Below are 20,098 nucleotides of genomic sequence, written 5' to 3' on the forward strand. Positions count from 1 at the left end.
TCCCATGGGATTATTTTTATATAAGTCACAAAGCATGTAATGTGTTCTTTTTAAAGTTAACTTACATGTTAAGACTCTTATCAGTTGTAGAAAATAAGAGCACAAAAAATTTCTTTCATTGACTTAAGATTCTTAGAGATAAGGTTAAAAAACTAGTTGTATTATTTTTCACTGTACCAAATATGTTATTTGTTTGACATTAAACTTGTTCAAAAGAGAAATAGTTCTATCATAAGTCTTTAAATAAAAAGATTTTATTTTGTTTTTATTTATGTGTACAACTTGAGTGCCTACATATGTGTTTGTGCACCTTGTTTATTCCTGGTACCCACAGATGAAGAATAGGGAGTTGGATCCCTGGAACTGAAGTTATCAGTCGTTAGAGCTGCCTGATGTGGGTGCTGGGAACTGAACCAGGGACGTCTAAAAGAGCTGCAGGTGTTCTTAACGACTGAGCAATCTTTCCAACTTTAACTTAGGCCTTAATTAAATACTAAGGCTGGTTCAAGACTAAATAAACCTTCAGTACAGTGATAAATCTATATGTATTACTTGAGGTATTAAGAAGTGCCATCTACTTTTAAAAACACTAAATAACATGTATGTTTCAATACATACATACATAGCAATATGTATGTTTCAAAATGAAGATAAGCAGAAGATCAGCATATGGCTGGATTTAACTGTATGAAGTAGATTATACATCATGACAGTATTTTATCTGCATGTGATGAAGACAAGGAATAAACACTTTAGAGACCTCACTGTGCCTAAGCCTTGTATAGGAATACTGTGGTGTGGTATAGAGGTAGAGAAGATACAGTTTGTGCTTTTGATTTCTGCTGTATTCTCTGTATCTACCTCTGCTCCTTTGTGTGAAGAAAAAGATTTGGTTAGAATTGATGAAAGGGAGTCAGATATGGAAGGAAGAGATACAACGTTAAAGCCCAAATCTATCGCTTAATAAAGTATGTGACCCTGGAAAGGGTATTAAGACCTTCTAGTCTCCCTTCCCATGGCTAACTGCCATGTCTGTCATAGAGTTGATATGATTAATGTTTGGGGTATATTTTTGTGTTTAATACTATGTGAATAGAAACTTAAAGTGCTGACATAAGCAAAAACACATTTTATCAACATATTTTAAAGTACCATGTTTTTGATATGCAGGATTATTCATCACAATTGCCTTAATATTCATCCCTAGTATATTTCTACACATTTTTAAGTTAGCATTAGAGATGTTGGGATTGATATTTGCAACCAGTATATCTGCATTATGGAGTTGGACCTGTGAAGTTACATATATATATATATATATATATATATATATATATATATATATATAATCACGTATAAGGTGTGTTCACACAGGGTTTAATAAGAGAGTGAAAGTTGTTTGTTTAAATATAGGATCTGTTTGGAAAGTCAGATCCATACTTGGAGTTTCACAAACAGACATCAGATGGCAACTGGCTGATGGTTCACCGAACAGAGGTAAGTACTTGAATTCTAAAAGTAGAATAGTTGTTTTCTTTGGCATTATTATAGTAAGAATTTTAACCCTCTTCTCTCTCTCTATATGTGTGTGTGTGTGTGTGTGTGTGTTTTTAAATTTGGAACATGGTCTTTCCACATAACCTTGCCTGTTCTGGAACTTACAGTGTACACCAGGTTGGCCTCAAACTCAGGGATAATATTCATTTTAATTCAAGTATATATGCAACCAGAGATACATCAGTATACTCATTTGCTTACTCTTTTTTCTTAAAAAAGACACACTGCCATGCTTATTTTCATTTTTGGAAAACTTTAAATTGTTTAAAGAATACTAAATGTGTTCTTGCTTGTTTTCTCTATCTCATACTCACGCTCACACTTAGACAATTTATTTCTATTTTGGAAAGTCATCCTGATGTAAACTACAAGCATCTTAGTTCCCTTTAAATGTTACATAGGTACTTTCAGAAGTAAAGGCAACCAGGAGTGAGGATACACACTTTTAATCTCAGTACTCTGGAGGCACACAGATCCCTATGAACTACCTTTGTCTACAAATTAACTTCCAGGCCAGCCAGGCCTACATAGTGAGACCTTGCCTCAAAAGAATAAGGGCATGCTATATCACTGTACCTAAGGAAATTACCATTGATTTACTACTGCAATTCTGAGTGCCATTCATGCTTAGATTTCTTCGGTGTCAAGCACATTTTATATAGATGTGTCTTGTCTAGGTTCAAGGGTAGGCTCAGATTTTACATTTTCCAATTGGCTGCCAGTTATAAGCTTATTTTTACCTGCCTATACTTTCATGCCATAGTACAGCTTGAATTACTGAGAGTAGCGTGGATTCTTGTGTTTTTTTCTCACAACTAGATCCACATCAAACATTATGTCAAGAGTGTTCCATATGTTCAATTTTCATGGTGTTTAGACTGCACAGTGCTGATGATGTCAGGCAGTTTGTTTAAGATGGTGACCATAAGCTCTGAGAATCATAAAAGTTCTATGTTTTCCATTCATAAGTTATTTGTGGAGATTAATTTTCTCTAGCATTTTGCCCTGTGGTTTCAGGCACCATTGATGATCCTTGCTCTTTAACCAATTCCATTGGGGCTACACAATAGTAATTTTTGTTTTCCTCATATCACCACTGTATTAGTTACTCTTCCAGTGCTGTGATAAAACACATGATGAAGGCAGCTCATTGGAGGAAGGGTTTCTCTGGGTTTACAGTTTCAGATGGAAAGGAGAGAGTTCATCATGGAAGAGCGGAGACTTGGGCACTGGAGCTGGAAGCTAAGAGCTTACATCTGAACCTCAAGCAGGAAGTAGAGAGAGTGAATTGGCAACGTTGTGTGTCTTTGAAATATTAAAGCCTGCTTCCAGTGTGCATACTTCCCTAGCAAAGTCACATTCCTAAACCTACCTAAACAGTAGAACCAATAGGAAAATACATTTTCAAATGTCCTTGGCTGTGGGAGAAATCTTGTATAAACCACTGCAGTCTATATACCTGCATTACCACATATTCGTCTTTATCATTGTAAACTCACAAATCGTCATCATACATTAATATTTGTACTACTTAAATCCAGATTTGATGAGGGATGCAGATGCATCCTGGGTTTTTTCCAGCATCGATAGGGTTTATATTTTATTCTGTCTCAGAGTTAGAAGGGGCCAGTTCTTACCATACACAGTAGAAATCGAGTCTGAGTGCTGGATCTATCCTAGGATGTTGTAGCTTTCAGCCTTTTTCAATGGTCAAAATAAGAATACATTTGTACGTCTACGTAATATATAATATTGCAATTTAAAAATTCATAATCTAGATTTAATTTTCCAATTCATGTTCAACACATCAAGATTTATGTTTTTAATTTTTTAAGTGTATATTGGTGTTTTACTTGCATGTATGCCCGTATACCTTGTTCATGTAGTTACCCATGAAGGCCAGAAGAGGGCATTGGATGCCTTAGTATAGGAGTGACAGATGGTTGTGAGCCATTATGTGGGTGCTGGGAATCAAACCTGGGTCTACTGCTTTTAACTGCAGAGCTATTTCCCCAGGTCCCACAAAGTTCACCATTATCTTGCTCTATTTTTTGATCCTCTGGAACTATGGTGAAATGCCTGGTTTCAAAAAAAATCCACAAGTACCATTTATAAGTTTACATTGTTATTTAGGTAGATATATTTCTCAAACACCTTTCTTCTTTACTCAGAATGTACTACAGTTGGACAATTTATTATACTTACCATATAATGATTATAAAATGTAATCCTACTTTTTTTTGAAATTGTTGAGTGATAGAATGGGGATGAGTGGTAAGAGTGTCACAGGAACCCAGGAAAGGCGAGAGAAAGATACTGATGAACTGCGTGTTCTAATGGAGCCTTTAATCTTTACAGGTCATAAAAAACAACCTGAATCCTGTGTGGAAGCCTTTTAAAATCTCTCTTAACTCTCTGTGCTATGGAGATATGGACAAAACCATTAAGGTAATTTGAAATTACTACTCAGGTGTTCTGTAGTTTGCTATGGGATTACGTGCTGGTAAACACATTAGAAATGCAAATCCTCGTAAATTAGACGACAGGTGTAGCTTGTTTAGAACATTGCTTAGTGATCTTGAGGCCTTGTGTTTATTTGAGGGGAGAGGGGTAGAAAGGAAAGAAGGGAGGAAAAGGGAGTGTGGGAGGGAAGAAATGATGTTAAAATGTATTTAATACACCTAAGTTACCAAATTACACCCACCCAGTACACTGTTAAGTGTTGGTATTTACCATGGTGCTCCTATGCTGACTGGCAAGTTTGGCTTGCTGCCACTGCCCAACGTTACAAGAAAATCATCACATGTTACTAGCACAGAAAAGATTAAAATTCAAAACTCATGCAGTATCTACTGAATGATGTCACCTTTAACACCATTGTCAAGTCAAAACCCAAGGACACTACAACAACTCAGACACTGTGTATACCTACTATAGATGAACACATTTTTACCTGCCTTCGAAAGTTAATATGTAAGGTAGCATTTTGTTAAATAAATGATATTACAGGCATATGCATTTGACTATATTGTTGTCCAATATGTTGGCTTAATACTTAAGGTTGCAGCATTATTTTTATTTTAACAAATTTTAAGACTTCTTTATAATGAAATTCTTTTGCTTAGCAAATATGAAGCATTGACTATGTTCTTTGCCTACAGTGTATCCTTTGAAAATCATAGTAGATGTTAGTTATTTTGAGATCTCAGAGCCTTCCTATTGTTATGCAGAAAAACAGGAGGAATTGTAGGGACAAAGAAAAGCAGATCACATCTCCACAGTTATTTTAAATATTTCATTTGTATTTAAACCCCAACCAACCAGCCAGTGAACACACACAAACTTCAAACACTCTGTGTTTGTGTGTGTGTGTGTGTGTGTGTGTGTGTGTGTGTAAAACACCAACACACTCTCCTTTTTATAGGTATGTGAGTTCTGTCTGAGGATCAAACTCAGGTTCTCCTGAGCTGTCTCCTCGACCCTGAGTCTGCCTTAACATAAGTCCTTCTAAAAAACTTTCTTACCCTTACACCTCAATAGATGAAGGTATTTTTTTTTATTGTAATTAATACAGTAAAAACAGGAAAGACGATAGGAAACAACATAACCTAACATAACAGCATGATTTGGAGTCAGACCACAGCTGACATCTTTATTTACCTCTTTAACCAGGTAAAGGATGTTAAGCAGGTCACCTAACCCCTTGCTAATAAAGTATAATTTCTACTCTACAAGAGGGTAAAGATAGAATATTGAAAGTGAAAACATTGTAAAAGGTAAAATCGCAGCAGAGTTGCTGCCGTTATTTTTCTGAGCTTCAGAGGGAGTTGTCCCTAGCTTATGAGAGATTTTAAAAAGTTATTGTTAAGTGTGATTTGTATATGTCAAAGAACAGTGACATGTCAAAGAACAGTGTATATGTCAATACAGGTATGGCATAAATATATAAATATACTGTGAATTATATAAATGTTACTGAGTAGCTACAAATTCTAATTTAAAGACAAATCTAGAGAGGGCAGAAGTCTATACCACATCTATTTGATTGTTTCTGACAAATTAACAACAGAATCGTGTCTCTAAAACATTTTTTTGCTCACAGTGGCATGCTTGCAGGGCCAATTTGTTATAGTAAGTAAATGATTTTCTGTGATTCATCTGATAAATGTCTCCATTCTTAAGTCTCTTAGTTTGCTGTTAGTTAAACTCACTTGGTTCTCCACATCATCACTCCCTTTACTTCTCTAGCTCTGTGTTCTCTGCAGTGTCAGACAGGTCACATGTACAGTTTACGCACTGTTTGGAAGTTCCTTAAAGGTCTGGTGAAGAACTGCAGAGCAGAGAATAAAGTTGGAATCTTCTGTGGTCCATCGCTGTGTTGTCATCTAGCATGCATTGTTTTCAGAGAATGAGAGAAACAATTGTGCATGCTGCCACCTTGCCTGAAGTGGTGTGTGCAGTTTTCGTGTATATATATATATATATATATATATGTATATATATATATATATACATATATATATATATATATATATACACACTCCTATGTATATATGCAGACATTTAAATTTCACAAGTTCTTCAGATACTATTGCTTAAGTAGTGAATAGTGTTTAAATTCTCGAAAAGGAAGAGGACTGGTGGGACTCATCCCGCCTCAGCCTTGTCTGCACATCCTGCACTGGAGATGTTATGTCTGCCTTAGACAGGACTAGGGGCAGCTTTTTCCTTTAGTTCCTGTAGTGAGGAATCAGAACTCAGAGGGTAAAGATGTAGTTTTTGCTTCTTAAAGTTTTAATTGGTCTAAACTTCTAAAAAACATTTTAGCCCTTACTAAAGTCTAATTAAATCTTATCATATTGAAGTTCTATTTGACTCATATGTAAATCGATGTTCTTACCATGGAATCTAAAATGTAAGATTTTATTTTGCTGTAGTTTAAGAATGTCTGCTAGTTGGTGGGTGGTGGCACATGCCTTTAATCCCAGCACTGGGAGGCAGAGATAGGCAGATCTCTGTGAGTTCAAGGCCAGCCTGGTCTACAGAACAAGTTCCAGGACAGGCTCCAGAGGAACCCTATCTCGATCTCCCCTCCCCCCGAGAAAAAAACAGTCTGCTAAAAGTGATCTCATTCAAGCATAAAGATAATTGTTTTCTGCTTTCTTGAGACTTTGCTTCCTTTAAGAAAAAAAAAATCAATTATTTATTTTTTCCCTTGACAATGTTAGTCAAATAAAGGCCGTTGATTTAAAATTGGGTATTGAAGCAGGGCAGTGGTGGCACACTTTAATCCCAACACTCAGAAGGCAGAGACAGGCGGATCTCTGTGAGTTCTCGAGGCCAGCCTGGTTTACAAGAGCTAGTTCCAGGACAGGCTCCAAAGCTACAGAGAAACCCTGTCTCAAAAACCAAAAAGAAAAAAGAAAATAAATAAATAAAATTGGGCATTGAATATGTAGGGCAGGAGTCAAACTGTCAGACTTAGTCATGGGTAAAAATATCTATAGACTATCTCCTTAAACAAAGCACTTTGCAATTCTAGAATGTGCCTGTTTTGATTGAGATTGATGGATTTTAAGTCTATCTGAAGGATAATGAAAATGCGAGCAATGAGTGGAAGACTTCCATTGTTCTGACTAGTCTCATGTCAGCTTGACACACACTAGAGTTGTTTGAAAGAGGAGATCTCATTTGAGAAAAATGCCTACACCAGATTGGCCTGTGGGCAAGACTGTGGTGCCTTTTCTTGATTGATGAGGATGTGGAAGGGCTCAGCTCACTGTGGATGGTGCCTCCCGTGGGTAGCTGGTCCTGGGTTCCATAAGAAAACAGGCTGAGCAAGCCATGAGGAGCAAGCCAGTAAAGAGTTCCCTTCCATGGCCTCTGTCTGCATCAGCTCCTGCCTCCAGGTTCCTGCCTTGTTTGAGTTCCTGTCCTGACTTCTTTTGATGATGAACAGTGATGTGGAAGTGAAATAAACCTTTCTCTCCTCACATGGATCTTGGTCCTAGTGTTTATCTAGCAGTAGAAACCCTAACTAAGACATCCAGTTATGAAAAGCAGTCAGTGTGTAGAACTGAGAAGAAAACCATCATTCTGCCAGATGAGCATGTACCTTGGTGACTCACTGCAACTTCATGAAGCTGGAAGCCTGGTGGATCTCTCACCAAGGAGATGCAGATGCTTCTTGTTAGAAGCTTCTGCTTTGAAGCCCAGTCTCCTGTGTAAAAAAGATTTTACTTTGTCCCTGTTGCTCACCACACAGGATGCATCTGTTGGCTTTGTACTTAATTCCTTCAAGTTCCATTTCTAAAAAATGGGAATAATTGAACAGCATCTCTGTATAACTCTTAGGTCTGTCTAGAGAATGCATACTGTGTAGACATTAAATTTCCATGTAAATGAATTGATGTGTTGAAATTTTATTAGAAATTTACATCCCTGTAATTGATTTTTAGCTTACCCTGAATACAGCTTGTCTTGAACACAGCACCTTATTTTCCCATGTTCTAGCATTCTAGTGAACATTTACTTTTTCTTCCATCTGCCAGCTAACATATACAGAACAAGCAAACAAAAACCCTACTAGGAGCAAATAAATGTTTTCTTTTCTTTTTTCCTGAGACAGACAGAGAGGAAAGGAGAGAAGGGAGGGAAGGAGGGAGAAGTATGTGCATTTAGTAGGATTCACATCTAAGGCTAGAACTCTAGAACTCTACTTTCTCTTCTCCTTACATGGGAACCGAGTGAGTGTGCCCTAGCGTGGATACTTCAGTGAATTGATTGTTCTCTTTGCTAGAGTTTTCCTTTGTGTTGTAAGATTTCCAATCTTCAGACTAAATCTGACTATCATGTCTAACTTGTAATTACAAACCCAGCCGCCATGGTTTGCAGCTGATCAGGCATATTTCCTGTAACTCTAAATTATCTAGGATTTAGTTGTGTCATTTTTTAGCTGCTAGGATACTGGCTTCTAGCTCCTACAGTGATAATTAAGTAAAGCCAATGAACGACTAGACATAATTGCACTTATTCTTCTACCAGCATCCACAGAGAGTACAGTAGAGGAACTGGTGACTGCTTCCTGTGTAAAATGGAGTCTGTGTTTGTGGATTTCATCTGTCATTGTCTGGGTCCTGTTCTCTGGATAGCTCTGGTTTTAACATGCTTCAGCACCACTCTAGATAGTTTCTGCCTGTTCCTCCAGTTAGACATTGATATTAAGGGGTTTCCCCTTATTTTAATTAAAATGGCACATTTATTGCAGCCAATACTTTTTAATAAAATTATGCTGATTAATATATATTTTATTATATTTAATTCCAGGTAGAGTGTTATGATTATGACAATGATGGATCACATGACCTTATTGGAACATTTCAGACCACGATGACAAAACTCAAAGAAGCCTCCCGAAACGCACCTGTAAGTTACACTTTTGCAATTACGTAAGCACTGCAGTTTACCTGTTTATTATTTTATATTTTCTTTAGCTTAGCAATTAGTTTATCATGTTTCTATTTTATATTGCATTAAGCCTTAAAATTTTTAAATTTTGTTTAGTAGTCATCCCAAATTCATATATGAGGCATGTGTCTTACTGAGTGGAGACTATATACTGGTGGCCAGCACTAGGTGAGCACTGCAGACTACAGGGAAGAAAGCAGACTAGTACAGTGTGTATCTCTGGGAATGGAAGTAGCTTGGAAGGGAAAACATTATAGTCCGGTGCTGGGCGAAACAATGCTATGCCTGCATAGGAAAGACAGTGCACGACCATCTTCAGTGGTAGGTGTGAGTCCCCATGGCTGGCTAAGCCAGACAGATGTCCTGTGATCTTTATGTGTACCCTTCCTGTTCTTCCATAGAAGAACTTCACCCCTCTCTGCAGAGTATAAAATCCTGAAAATTAGGGAGAAGCCCAAGACTCACTGATGTGCAAGTTTAGGTAAACCGGGGAATAGTCATTGATTTTGAAACCTGGAAAGGTTTTTGTTGTGGGGTATCCACCAGCTAAAACTACTCAGACATGAATTTAAACCAATAGAATATTGGTTAGCAGACCCGTGACTACACTGGGTGTTTGAGATCCAAGTGGCACTGACCCTTTCTTAGGGTGAGCTTTTAAGTACAAAAGCCATATTCAGGGTTGACATACTCTAGTAAACAAGGGCGGTGAGTCAGAAGCCGAACTGCAGAAGCCAAAAGCAAGGTAGTATATTTAGAGACTTTCCCAGAACTATGGACTTTGATGAATGAGGTCTTTGTTTTCATTTTGGATGGTGGCGCTGTCTGTTTGCTAAGTTTTATGGCCTAAATGGTACTTCTATCGTGGAATCAGTGGTGCTAAGGTCTGGGGGCCTGTGACACCTCCACAGACAGCGGAAGCCCAGCACAGGCTGTGAGGAGTGTATCGTTTGGTAAGGAAATACCTTAGGTTCAAGATTCATGCACACGAGACTGCCATTCTTGCCAAGTGTATATTTATATTAAAGTTCAATTTCTTGTGGTCACAGGATTGGGCTTCATGTATTTTTGTTTTATTCTGTTCATTTTTTCCTAAGCATGTTTTTGTTTTGTGTTGCTAACAAGATTAAAATTCAGTTTCTTTCCTTTTTCTTTTAAGATTTGATTTTTAGGGAAAAGGTTTAGTGAAATTCATTTTAGTAATTTGGCTATTGCTAGTGAAAATTTTATTTCATTTTCTCCTCTTACAGGTTGAATATGAATGCATAAATGAAAAAAAGAGACAGAAGAAAAAAAGCTACAAGAATTCAGGTGTGATCAGTGTAAAGCACTGTGAGGTTAGTTGTCCTTGACTACTTCGCTTTCCGAGTTCTTGTGCCAGTGTGGTTTCATATCAAACAAATCCTTACTGTAAACGCTGGAAATTACATGAGCTTGCGATCATCTTCGGGGAAAGAATAGGATTAGAAATAATAAAGAAATTTTTCTAGTAACTGTGCTTCTAAGGTTTGACAACTTTGTGTGTGTGTGTGTGTGTGTGTGTGTGTGTATGAATCAGTGTTTTGCCTGCATGTAGGTATATGCACTATGTGTGAGGTGTATGTGCATGTGTGCAGTGATCTGTGGAGCCAGAAGAGGGTGTTAGGTATTCGGGACCTAGAATTACAGACAGTTGTGAGCCTCTGTGTGGGTGCTGGGAACCAACCCATGTCCTCTGCAAGAACAGCAGGTGCTCTTCAGCACCGGCCCATTGGTAACGTTTTAGCAAAGAATAAATAATGTAGGTGTTCTACTATTTTAGGAAATGTGAGATTGGAAATGGCCTGACCTAGTATATCTATCCTGGATATAATTTCTTCATAAGCTGTCATAAATGGTGGGGGAAAGCCAAGTTTGACCCACTGAAAGGATATTTTTGTTTGTTTTCTTTCGTTTTAGTTTGGTTTTTTGAGACAGGGTTTCTTCTCTGTGTAACAGCCCTAGCTGTCCTGGAACTAGCTCTTATAGTGGCCTCAAACTCACAGAGATAGATCCTCCTGCCTCTGCCTCCCAAGTGCTGGGATTAAAGGCGTGCACTACCACCATCTGGCTCGGATATTTTGTTTTTGTTTTTAATGCTCTTAAAGCTTTATTACTAAATGTTTTTTTTTAAATTTTCAGTATATTGGACTTATTATATAATACAGTGACTACATTTCTTCTTTTGCCATTGATATTCTAATTTTTTGCTTTTAGTCACTGTGTGAATTATTTTGTATTTTATTTCTTATACACACTAATCCCAGTTTCCCCTCCCTCCCCTCCTACTCCCTCTACTTCCCCTCACCCCCACCTGCTCCTCAGAGAGGGTAAGGCTTCCCATGAGGAGTCAATGAATTCTTTCACATCACCACAATGAGGCAGGACCAAGGCCCTCCCTCTCTTGTCTAGGCAGAGCAAGGTTTCTCTTCATAGGAAATTGGCTCCAGAAAGCCAGATCACTCATTAGGGATTCTTTCTGGTCCCACTGCCAGTGACCCCAACCAACTGTCCAAGCTACCTACTGTCACCTTCTTTTAGGGGGCTAGATCGGTCTTTTGCAGGTTTCCAGGTTGTGTGTCTGGAGTTATTTAGCTCCCACTAGTCAGGTCAGCTTTTTCTGTGGTTTCCCCATCCTGGTCTTGCCCCTTTGCTCATGTTATTGCCCCTCCCTCTCTTTGATAGGACTCTTGTAGCTTTGCCCAGTGGTTAGCTCCACAACTAAGCACTCTGCAGCTGCACCTTTTTTATTTGCATGTATTGGTTAACCATGATGGGTTTTTATGACATTCTCCAAATGTATATAATGCAATTTGCTCATATTTACCTTGCCCCATTACCCTCTCTTGTCCTCCCAACTAGTCTCTTTTACTTTCACAACCCCCCTCCCTAGTGTGTAACTCAGTGAGTTTAATTAGGGTTATTTACAGAAATGTGAGTGGTGGCACCTGAAGAAACTGCCTCTTGCTCCATCAGCAATTAATAACAGCTTGTGAATTCTCAGGAGGGGCCTGACATCATGAGCCCTTCCCCTGATATGTTAACCTTAATACTGCTGTGCTTAAATTGTACTAAAGTCTTTATAAGTCCTGACACTTGAGGGAGGAGTTCCATGTGCTCAGATGTGAGGTTGATTTCACGTATTTGCGTCAAGTCCTGTTCAGCTTACAAACTCTGAAATGCATATATCAAGGAACCTTTTGTTTCTCTTGTGTAGTCGGAGAGTTCTGGTTATTTTTCTTTGGCTTCTTGGGACAGGGTTTCTTGGCGTAGCCATGACGGTCCTAGACTTGCTTTGTAGACCAGGCTGGCCTCAGACTCAGATGACTGCCAACTTCTGCCTCACAAGTGCTGGGATTAAAGGTGTGCACCACCACTGACTGAGTTCGGCTTTAACATACATGTGTTTTGGTTTCTAGATTACTGTAGAATGCACATTTCTTGACTACATCATGGGAGGGTGCCAGCTGAATTTTACTGTAAGTAAAACTGAGTTTTCTAGCAAATTTGTTAGATATTGCCTCCCCACCCCGTATTGCAGCGTTCTTTTACTGCCAAGCTGCCTTTGTTATGGAATTTACATAATCTGTTTAACATGCTTTCCTCATAGACCATCTAGGGTCATCATGAAAGTTTGACTTAGTTGGTGAGTTGATGAATAATCTCTCCCTCTCTAGAGAAAGCAGATATGCACAAACCAGTGGTTATCCTGTAATAATTTAAGGAATAGAAAACAGACATGCAAAAACAGTCCCTAAATATGGGTCATTGCATGTGATGATTCACGATTCTTCAATCTACAAAAAAAAGAATAGGTTGTTTTCATGATGAGGCCTGTTTACTTGTTTTTGTAAATGCTGTGAGAATTTGTTAGGAGATGACAGTATATGTTCTGGGATAGTTTGGGGCTTTATCTCTGCAGTTTTCTTGTACCTCTAGCTCAGGTAGCCCTGCCCCTCTTTAGTAAGAATTGCTGTCTTGTCAGGTGGGAGTGGACTTCACCGGCTCCAATGGTGACCCCAGTTCTTCAGATTCCCTGCATTACATCAGCCCTAATGGTGTCAATGAGTATCTGACTGCCATCTGGTCTGTGGGATTGGTAATTCAAGATTATGATGCGTGAGTATAACTTTGGGAGAACTCAGGTACACGTTTCATAATTCCTTAGGATACTTTTGATTTGTTCCATCATCTAGTGTTCTGATAGAGGTGGGACAGTGCAGATGATAGAACAGCTTCTTTCTCGTCTTTTTGTTTCTGTGTTTTCCTTTGATCTTCACTCTTGCTGTGACTAGTTATAATGTGTTGTGTATAGCTTCTTCATTTTATGGTTGACAGAAGTCAACAAGACTCATTTCTTTGATCTGATTTCCTGATTTAATGAGGAGTAAGTTTGTATATGTGATTGAAGTCTAGATGATGCAATCTTTAATAAAAAAATTGTTTCTTACCATATATACATGTTCCTCTCAGTAATAAAATATGTATTTATTTATTCATTCATTCATTCATTCATTCTGAGAAAGGGCCTACTTCTTTCCCTGGCTTGGAACTCAGTGTGTAGACTAATCTGAATTCGAAATCACAGAGGTCTGTCTGTCTACTTCTATCTTGAAAGAACTGGAATTAAAGAAGTGCATCACCACACTCTGCTGAAGTATTTTTTCAGTCGGAGATTTTGGCAAGGCTAAAGAGCATCTTAGCCTAATTGCTGCAGAGTATTCTGAATGAATTTTCAGTACTTAGATTTTAAGTAGATTTGGAGACCTGGGTATATTTTGAGTTGTAGAACCAGTACCTAGCTTGTGGAACATCTTGAGTTCAATTCTCAGTCATAAAACTATATGACTACTAGTACTACTACTGTTACTACTAGATTTATCTTAACAGCTAATATGTGCCAGAGACCATTGTATTAGTCTGAATAGATGATGAGCCGTAGATGGCAATCAGTGGGTCATCTAATAGCCACTCCTGAAAAGGGTACCAGACCAGGGTAATTTCACACATGAATTCTTAAAAACATGTAATTAACAAATCAAAACCTAAATGGCAGAATTTAAAAGATTTAGAAAGTATCCAGAGTTCAGGAAAAAAAGGGACAAATGCAGAATAAGAAAACATCAACTTCTCACTAGCCGTCCATAACAAAAGTGTATTGTCCAATTAAGCTAATGCTGTGAATAAAGGTCACTGTACAAATCATAATAAATGAATAGGATTTTGTAAAATATTTTGGATTTTTAGTAAGGTAAGCTAAAGGATTGAACTGAAGAACTAAGAAGAGACCATATTTAAGTAGAAAGAGATCTGTGATAATGATATGAAGTGAAAGTTCTTTCACAGTTAATCAATTTAAATTAGAACTGCAATGGAATACTGACAAAAAGAGTCTTAAAATTCTCTAAATAGAAGGAATCAGAATCATCTAGATATTTTTCTAAAGGAAAGACGGAAGGGAGGGAGAAAGGCAAGAAGAATTTGCTCTAGCAGTTTTGTTTTTAACTTTTGAAAGTATTAATTTTATGTGTATGATTGTTTTGCCTGTGTATGTGTACATCTATACCACATGTGTACCTGGTACCCACGGAGTTCAAAAGAGGGTGACATTATGAAGATTGTGAGCCACCGTGTAGATACTGGGAACCAAATGGCCCTCTGCAAGAGCAATAAGTGCTCTTAATCTCTGAGCCATCTCTCAGCCCTACTCGAACAACTTTTAAAATTTATTTCAAAACTCAAAAATAGAACTGTACTTGACCAACTGAACCAAGCATGTAGGTAATAAATAATCTGTAACATATGTGAATCTAGTAAGAATATTGTAAGAATATGTTGCTGATTGTAACAGCAACATATTGCATAAGAGTGGAATTTAAAGCCAGACATAGTGGTCACACCTTTAATCCTAACACTGGGGAGGCAGAGGCAGGTTGATCTCTGTGTGTTTGAGGCCAGCCTGAGTTACATAGTGAGACCCTGTCTCAAGACAAAAAACAAAGAATTGAATTTGAATCCACAATTCATACCTGAAAAATATGATAAGCCACATGTGCCATAAAGCAGATACTCTTAAACAAAATAGCCTAACAGAATAGCAGTAAGATCAGGACTGTCCCGACATCTTTGCCATCCTCAATTTATAGCTTTTGTTTCTGGTGACAAGATCTCTGCTCTTCTTTAGACAGTAGGAAGAAAAGAAAGGGGCCCAGGAGTGCATGTGTATTTCCTCTTAGGGGTATAATGCGATGTTGCTGAAAAAAGTCTACTTGGCTCCTTGGGCTGGAATCTGGCCACTTGATCTCGGGCTCCTAGAGTAGGTGCAGTCACTGCCTCCAGTGTCTGTTATTAGAGGAGGGAAGCAGCTGCTTCTGCTTTGTATCCTACGTCAAAGCCCCTTTCAGAGTAATGAGAAGTCTAATACCAAAAGTAAACGGTTTATATTTGCATTGTACCTGGCTGCTAAGACAACAGAGGCAGAAATCTTGGAATAATTTGTATGTGTTCACATTCTCTAATATGAAAATCCATGAAAGAGGGTGGGGAGATGGCTCAGTGGGTAAGAGCCATTTCTGTGAAAGCAAGAGAGGCTCAGTTAGATCCTCAGCACCGATTCAAAAACTTAACATGGTTGTTTGTGCCCATAATCAGTGTTGGGAGATGGAAGGGATAAAGACGGAGCTGGTGTCCCCTTTGGGTGTTCATAGACTCATTAGTAAAAGAATTTAAAAAGAAAGTCTATGGAAGTTTCTAAACAACATTAGAGACAGGCTATAGACTAGGAAAGATATTTTTGACATGACATGGGTTCTATCTTTAATGGAAAATAAGCCCCAAATGTTAAGAATTAATAATAGTACAAGTGAGGTGGTTGTGCAGGTGACGATGCCTGTGCCGAGCCTGACAAGCTAGGCTGCCCTCTGTGCTCCACATACATGCTGTAGCAAGCATGTGACCCCACACATATAGATAAATAAATGTAGTAAGTACGAGTGAGCACACAAAGACCACTCCAGTAGAAAACTGGGTTCGGTGGTGTTCTGTAGTAAGGCACGTTGGCCACCTTCACTGTGCCTCTGGGGGAATACCCATACCCTGGACATGTCAGTACCACCTCACGTGTTCTATATTCAGGTCCACACTCCGTGTCCATGAACGGTAGGCTCCAGATGGACATATGTTTTCTTGCAGAAACTTGAGAGTTTTATAATACGTGACATTTCCCACAATGTTTCTATAGTCAATTGTATGAATATTCACATGAAATGACGTAAGTAAATGCTACACATAACCTCATCATTTGAGGCTTTTTTTTTTTTTTTTTTTTTTTTTTTTTTTTTTTTTTTTTTTTTTACCAAACAGTCCTGCTTAAAAGAAAAAAAGATGTGGTTTTGTTTGTTTGGTTTTGGCTTTTCATACTTGTTCAGTGAAATAATACATGAGGTTTAAATGGAAAGTAGTGGGTTATGAGACATACTTTATTTATTTAATGTGTATACGTGTGCGTGAGTGCATGTACATACACCACATGTGTGCAGGAGCCTGTGGCTGTCAGCAGAGGTATTGGATCTTCTGAACTGTACTTGCAGGTGCTGGGAAATAAACCCATCATCAAGAACAAGTGCATTTAACTACTGAGCTATCCCTTGCCCCATAAATTGTAATTTATGCTTCTCTCAAGGCATTAAGGTGGAGAGTGATAGAAGAACACACTCAGGTATATAGCACACATGCATGTCACACACACTAAAAAACCTGTATAGATATTTCTTCCTTTAGTGCACAGAAAAACATTTAGAGTGTTTTCCAGTATTGGCATTGGTATTAGTAAAGGAAGTGCTAGGTAATTTTTCGTTTATAATTTTTATGGCTTTGGATTTTTTTAAATCTAAGCTCATAAATATGAATAAATATATATTATATCTAAAATTATTGGATTTGTTTTCTTTTTCTTTTTTAGTGATAAGATGTTTCCAGCTTTCGGCTTTGGAGCTCAGGTGCCTCCTCAGTGGCAGGTAATCCCCCCCCCCCTTTTATTAACTTTCATTGATCCTTTGTAGATTTCACATTATGCATTCCAATCCCACTAATCTCCTGTACATTCACATCTGCCCTCTGCCCTTGCAATGCCCCCCCTCAAAAAAAAAAAACAAAACCAAATTTAAAAGAAAAGCCAAAACCAAACCAAACAACAATAACAAGAAGGAGGAGAATCTCGTCATGGAAGCTGTAGTGTGGCCTGTTGAGTTCACAGTTCACCCTTTAGTCCGTTCATCTTTACTTGCCCCAGGGTTCATTGCCAGAGTCATTGGTCAAGCTCAAGACCTCTGACTTCTGCTAGGCCACCAATAATGGGCTCTCACTAGGGCTCCTCTTGGATATCCCATTGTTGTCCTGTGTTGTCAAGATCCTGCTGTTTTGGATCTATAGGTTTATCCCCTTCACCTGCGATGAGATTGGGGTGGGCCAACTCATAGTCCTGGTTCTGAGCCTGGGTGGTAGCTGGGTTGGTCAGCCCTCCAGCTTTCCCTCATCATCATTACCCAGGCAAGTTCTCCAGCGTTGCCCAAGCTAGTTCACCCAGTGTGGTCTGCAGCAAGGAGCAGGGCCAGTTCTATTCTCAGAGCCTCAGGTCCAGGTCACCACACTCATACCGCTAGGGCCAGGTCTACTGTTTTGCTCAGACAAGGCACTGGCCACTCCAATTGTCTTGGCCCTGGTGGCAGCACAGCCCTCAAACAACAGCTAGGTTATAAGTTGCAACCTAGTCTCTGGGCATTTGCACCTCCCCACTTCTGCGTCACAGGCCAGGGACATCAACTCAGATCCCGGCTGTGGTAGGGTCAAAGACCCAGACATGGTTCTCAGCAGGAACCATGATATCACCATGGCCCCAGGTGGCAATGTAGGCCACCCAGATTGACTTGGCCCCTGCAGCAGTATGGCCCTCTGACAACCAACATGGCTCCAGGTGGTGGCCCGCATCACAGGGTTCTGAATAGCTGTCAGTGGCAACAGAAGCCATAGACATCACCTCAGTCACTGTTGACTGTTTCAGGTCCTCAGACAAAGACCTGGCCCTTGGCGTCCTGGCCCAGGCTGGGATATCACCTTGGACTTGGGTGGCTGGCAGGGCATTCACATCAGCCTGTTCCTCACCAACCTCACGTCTTCAGATCTGCCTCTCTCTGAAAGACCCTCAGAGAGGACCTTTCCTCTCTGATGAAGACCCCAGAACCAGGACACTCCGAGACCAGGCCACAGGATGCAATTAGCAAGAGGTTTATTGAGTAAACACAGGTACCTGCGGGCAACAAGTCTTTCGGAGGACTTGCGCACCTGCCAACTGGAGGGCGGGCTTTTTATAGGGAAGAGCAAAAAGCAAGTTTACAGAAGCAAAAGCGTGGTTATCGATCGACCGGAATGAGGCGGGGGCATGAATGGTTTCCCCTCTCAGCATGGGTGTCAGCAAGAAGCAAGTTTTCAGAAGCAAAAGCGTGGTTATCGGAATGCGGCGGGGGGCATGAAAGGTTTCCTCTCTCAGCATGGATGCCTGGCAACAGTCATCCTGTTCCTATCTTATAGCTAACCTGCTTTGTTGACATCCTATCTTATTGACATCTTGCCTTGCAGTCTTCCTATCTCTATCTCCTGCTCTCTCAGGCACCTGGGATGTTCTTACGGGAGCAGGCTGGCTGCTGATCCGGAGATTTGTTTAAAACAAACAGGACGTTCCCCCGGGAGCATGCTAGCTGCGGGTTTTGAGGAGGGGGTCTGTAGGGTCTTTCATTTCCCCCTTTTTCTTTTTTGTTAATGAGTTAAATCTTTTACTCAAAGCAATTACAGAACCTCGGTATCTTGTTGTGGTAACATGTGATACTGATGGGTCAGTCCTAGGGCCTGAATGACTGACAGCCTGTCTTTTATAAACTGGACCAGGCGGTTTAAGATGCAGGGCCCAAACAGGAGAATCAGAAGGAGGATAATCAAGGGACCCATCAAAGAAGACAATAGAGTTGTAAACCAGGGAGACTTATTAACCCATCCCTCGAACCATCCTTGTTGTGATTCGAACAGCTTTGTCTCTGTCTTAACCTCTCTCTAAGCTTGGTCATGGATCTTCTAACCAATCCAGTATGGTCAGCATAAAAGTAACATTTTCCCCTGAGTATAGCACAAAGACTCCCTTTCTTTAAAAGCAACAGGTCCAGGCCCCTCCTGTTATGGAGCACCACCTCTGAAAGATTTGCTCAGACAATAGCCATATGAAAACTAGTACAACTGATGGGACAAATTAACTTATACTTTACAGAGCAGTATTGGGAGAAGATAGTAGAACATCTCTAGGGTGTGCATAGCTCTTAACAAAATTATCTGAATGAGGCTTGAAAGTAACTACATGGTAGACATTGTGAATTACTGTAGACCCGAGAATAGCACCCAACACTGTGGCAATAATAGTCTATTGACTACAAAGAGCTTAACTCAGCCCTAAGAAACACATGGATGCCTTCTCATAAGAGGCAAGTTCAGTATTATGAATACAAATCTCTTTTGCTGTAGACACCGGGAGTGTTGTTCCTCAACTCCAGAGAATGTGCCGGAGAAGTCAGTTTCGGTCCAGCTGGCACCACATGGCATCTACAGGTTTCCATTGCATCCTGTAGCATCAGCTTTATCCAAATGTACAGGGTTGTGTCCATTGTGAGAACTTTAACAAACAATGAGAGAAAATGCAATACAGAATGACAAATGTTTAAAACAAAACAAAAAGCCCTAAAGCCAGAGGACAGCGAATGAGGACATAAATATCTTTTGAAAGCCATATCATTTCATAACCCCACAGATTAAAACAAGATTTTCCTGTAGAAAAACAAAACCTATCAAGAGGTAAGGAAGCTTTAGGTGTGTTTGCTTTTTCTCTGAAGTTATCTGCACAAAACGGTCTGATCCGGAAAAATCTCAAACTATAAAAAAATAATTCCTGTCAATAGGTCCCAGACATACAGTGGAGGAACAGAACAGAATTGCCTTTTGCTTCTGCTGTCTGATATTG

General features: G+C 39.4%; 1 protein-coding gene across 1 annotated transcript in view; it reads left to right on the top strand.

Moving 5' to 3' along the window:
* The window catches only part of Cpne3 (copine 3), a 59,224-nt gene that overhangs the window by 24,743 nt on the left and 14,383 nt on the right, over nt 1-20,098 (top strand). The window contains exons 6-12 of the mRNA XM_075966902.1: nt 1,414-1,497; nt 3,916-4,005; nt 8,884-8,982; nt 10,275-10,361; nt 12,462-12,521; nt 13,028-13,161; nt 17,003-17,057. Of these exons, the coding sequence (XP_075823017.1) occupies nt 1,414-1,497; nt 3,916-4,005; nt 8,884-8,982; nt 10,275-10,361; nt 12,462-12,521; nt 13,028-13,161; nt 17,003-17,057 (609 nt within the window). The remainder of the gene's footprint in view (nt 1-1,413; nt 1,498-3,915; nt 4,006-8,883; nt 8,983-10,274; nt 10,362-12,461; nt 12,522-13,027; nt 13,162-17,002; nt 17,058-20,098) is intronic.

Source organism: Microtus pennsylvanicus, chromosome 3 (assembly GCF_037038515.1).
Source record: "Microtus pennsylvanicus isolate mMicPen1 chromosome 3, mMicPen1.hap1, whole genome shotgun sequence".
NCBI lineage: Eukaryota > Metazoa > Chordata > Mammalia > Rodentia > Cricetidae > Microtus > Microtus pennsylvanicus.